The sequence below is a fragment of the Austrofundulus limnaeus genome, unplaced genomic scaffold, assembly GCF_001266775.1.
Source record: "Austrofundulus limnaeus strain Quisiro unplaced genomic scaffold, Austrofundulus_limnaeus-1.0 Scaffold506, whole genome shotgun sequence".
NCBI lineage: Eukaryota > Metazoa > Chordata > Actinopteri > Cyprinodontiformes > Rivulidae > Austrofundulus > Austrofundulus limnaeus.
This window is the reverse complement of record NW_013952908.1, coordinates 157,007-160,980: the sequence shown is the minus strand read 5'-3', so window position 1 is coordinate 160,980 and position 3,974 is coordinate 157,007. Positions and strand designations below refer to the sequence as shown.

The 3,974-nt window shown below is 48.2% G+C and overlaps 1 protein-coding gene across 1 annotated transcript in view; it reads left to right on the top strand.

The window, feature by feature from the left end:
• The window catches only part of dgkq (diacylglycerol kinase theta), a gene marked incomplete in the record, with an annotated part of 24,288 nt that overhangs the window by 16,019 nt on the left and 4,295 nt on the right, over window positions 1-3,974 (top strand). Inside the window, 10 exon segments of the mRNA XM_014025879.1 lie at window positions 251-386; window positions 457-511; window positions 586-647; window positions 733-883; window positions 957-995; window positions 1,067-1,182; window positions 1,379-1,530; window positions 2,101-2,249; window positions 2,319-2,497; window positions 2,573-2,673. Coding sequence (XP_013881333.1) covers window positions 251-386; window positions 457-511; window positions 586-647; window positions 733-883; window positions 957-995; window positions 1,067-1,182; window positions 1,379-1,530; window positions 2,101-2,249; window positions 2,319-2,497; window positions 2,573-2,673 — 1,140 coding nt within the window.

Sequence of the window (3,974 nt, the reverse complement as noted above, 5' to 3'; positions counted from 1 at the left end):
GCTAACCAGCTAACCAGCTAACCAGCTAACCAGCTAACCAGGCAGCTGCAGTAAATAACTTTTAGCTGATTAGTTTGACATTTCTTCACTAGGTGTCGGCTGACAGTTTGTTTATCACTGCAGCTTCGGCTGTTTTTAGTTCATTTCAGCTGTTCTCCATCAGCTAAAGTTCTGACTTCCTGTTAAACTCCACCTCGCTGCGACTCCGGCGCCCTCTGCTGACACAGACCGGTTCTGTTTCCTGTTTCAGGTCCGCCTCAGCTTCCGTCTCCGTCTCAGAGGCGAGCTCTGCGGCGTCCGTCCTCGGCGACGCCCTCCTGCAGCTCAGAGGACAGGAGGACGGCGGCGGCGGCTCCTGCAGCCCGGAAGGTTCTGGAAAAGTTCTGGTGAGTGGCGGTCTGGTCTTCTACAGAACCTTTGAGAGGTTTCAGTTCTGATGAAGACCATGTGTCTCAGGATGAAGACGTGTCCAACTTCAGCCTGCAGGAGGTGAACATGAGCAGCAAACAAGGTGAGCTGAGCGGCGCCGCTGGTTCTGATCCGGACCAGAACCGTCCCATTAATAGAACTCTTTGTGTCCTGCAGTCCAGAGACAGACGCTGAGTCCTCAGGAGAAGGTTCTGGACAAACTGCAGGAGATCAGGAAGGTTGGTGGACCACAGGAACCCCAGGATCCAGCTGTGCTCTCTGACCCGGTTCTGTCTCAGTAAACCTGGTGTTTTTCCACTCCAGGTGTCTCTGAGGCAGATGAACCAGACCCGGTTCTACCTGGTGGAGAACAGGACCCCGGTCGTCCAGGTGGACCTGCTGATTGGAGGACTGCCCCTGCAGAAGACCAAGGAGGACTACGTCCAGCTGCTGCACAAACACCTGGCCCTGAAGAGTGAGTGACCTGCAGCGCCCCCTGCTGTCCACAGCTGACACGTCCTCTGACTCCTCCCCCTCTGTCTCTGCAGGTCACCTGGTCGCCGTCAGCCAGGTGTACAGCAGTCAAGGTGAGGAGGTTGTTACCTGAGCAGACCTGCTGTGGGTCTACAGGATCAGAACAGGATGTGTTTGTGTTCAGGAGCCGTGTCGCTGCAGATCAGCTGTTTCTCTGAGGCTGAGAGGATCTACATGCTGGTGAGGGACACGTCTGTGGACAACAAGCTGCTGAGCTCGCTGCTCATCCCACAGGTGGAGGTGAGACCCGAGTCCTGTCCTCATCACTCCAGCAGAAACTTTACTTCCTGTTTCTTTAAGCCCCACCCTCTCCAACAGATCCAGTGTTCTGATTTGTTAAATCCTAGGTTTTAATGGAAATGAGATAAATAATAATAATAAATAAATGTGTCCTCGGGTGGAGACATGTCCTTCATGAGTCTTTGTTGTTTTCCAGCACAACCAGCTGGGAGTGGACGTCTGTCCCCTGCTGGTGTTCGTCAACCCAAAGAGCGGTGGTCTGAAGGGCCGAGAGCTCCTCTACAGCTTCAGGAAGCTCCTGAACCCTCACCAGGTCTTCGACCTCTGCAACGGAGGCCCGCTGGCTGGGTGAGGACGCCACGCAGCTAAAACCAGCTGTCAGCTGATCTTCAGCTGATCCTCAGCTGATCTTCAGCTGATCTTCAGCTGATCTTCAGCTGATCTTCAACTGATCTTCAGCTGATCCTCAGCTGATCTTCAGCTGATCTTCAGCAGATCCACAGCTGATCTTCAGATGATCTTCAAATGATCTTCAGCAGATCCACAGCTGATCTTCAGATGATCTTCAGATGATCTTCAGCTGATCTTCAGCTGATCCTCAGCTGATCTTCAGATGATCTTCAGCTGATTCTCCTGTCAGACTCACTGAAAAGCCTGCTGAGAAGCAGAAATCTGGAGATCAGTTTCTATCAGTGAAACAACTGGTCCTGTCCAGAACTGGTCCAGTATAGAACTGGTCCACTATATAACTGGTCCAGTATAGAACTGGTCCAGTATAGAACTGGTCCAATCCAGAACTGGTCCAGTATAGAACTGGTCCAGTTTGGGTTATTCTTCTTGTCAGTTTATAAAAAAGGTGATTAAATAAATGATTTGAGTCCAGATGTCCCTGATCCACCTTCTTCCTGTCTGGTCCAGCCTGCAYACGTTCCGGGACATTCCGCGGTTCCGGATCCTGGTCTGTGGGGGCGACGGGACCGTGGGCTGGGTGCTGGGAGTCCTGGAGGCGGTCCGGCACAAACTGGTCTGCAGGGAACCGCCCATCGGCATCGTCCCGCTGGGAACAGGTGAGACCGGTTCTGGTTCTGCAGGTTCTGTCTGGGTTCAGGTTGGGTCCTGACATGCGGTCTCGTCAGGTAACGACTTGGCTCGGGTCCTGCGCTGGGGGTCCGGTTACAGCAGCGACGACCCGTACCACATCCTGGTGTCGGTGGACGAGGCCGACGAGGTTCTGATGGACCGCTGGACCATCCTGCTGGACGCCCGGGACGTCTCAGAGGAGGGCAAGGACAACGGGTTCCTGGAGCCGCCCAAGGTCCGGTTCACCTGATATTTTACTAACAGACTCACAGAACCAGGTGATGAAGACCTGACTCGCTCTTCCTCGCAGATCGTCCAGATGAACAACTACTTYGGACTCGGCATCGACGCGCAGCTCAGCCTGGACTTCCACCAGGCCCGGGAGGACGAGCCGGACAAGTTCACCAGCAGGTACCCGGGTCCCTCGAGTCCAGACTCCTGGTCCTGGAGAGCTACAGTCCTGAATGTTCTACCTGTTCCTCTGCTCCAACACACCTGATCTGATGATTATCAGGCTTCTGCAGTACGGAGGACCAACACTGACATGTAGGGAATTTGGATTTATTCTAAAATAGAGAATTTGTGAACTCACAAATTATCTGACCTCGAGGCACCACRCTCTTAATTCGGTCCAGGATTGACCCAGGAAAGGGACGAAAACTGTAACTTTATTGTAATCAGTCTCACAATAAATGTACCCAAAATGATTTAATGAGTTCTTGTCTTATCAGAACCAATAATATCTTTTATCAAGACACAAAAATGAGATTAGCTTATTTAACTTCTATAAAATCAAACTCAGATATTGAGCTGAAATGAAACGGTAGCTGTTCGATCGATCAGCAGGAGATGCAGAATGACCTCATCCCACCAGGCCATGTGGAGGGGCCGGCAGGCAGGGCCTCTGCTGAGCTCCTGATGAGCTGTTTCTGATGTTGAAAGGATCTCTTTATCTCATACTCTCATTCAATCTTTCAAAAACTGTCGATCTTGGGAGCTGCACTAACTTTTAAAACCTCTGTTATGGGCGGAGTCAAGGTTTTAAGTTGGCCAATGAAAATGTTACACCTTATACAGGAAAAGTTTTTAACAAATCAAATCTGTTTTGGAGGGAAAACTTCACTTCAGGACAAAGAAAAAGGGAGTGTTTTAGTTTAATTATCTTGCATCTAATTAAAGGGAGAGACATCTGTTTACCTCAGTAAAACAAGAATGTCACATTTAATTAAAAATTCAAGGCCTAAGGTTTCTAAGGGTTAAATAATGGAATAAAACACACACTGTTTAAAATCATGAAATAAAAGAAACATCTTCTTCTTTAGAAAAACATTTCATCAAAAAAAACACAGTTAGCTTCAATGGGTTTTGTTCTTTCTGTAAAAGAAAAGGTAAATCACATTTCTTTGATTAAGATATATAAAAACAGACATTCGTATAAAAACATTCAATCTGGTTCCTTCTTTATTTCACATTTAATGAAGAATGTAGGTCCTTTGTTTCAGTCACTGAAGAGTCTGGTTAAAGAGTAACTTACCCCAAAATTAACTTTTTTAGCTGATAAACTGTCTAGAATGTGTCTAAAATGTTATATAGTACTGTTTCTGTGCTAATATTGATGTTTTTGTGTGTATTTGTTCAAATCTGTAACATTTGGTCTAAAAACGTGTTTTTGCTGCTCATATGGGTAGAGCAGTGGTACTGCAGGCTAATTT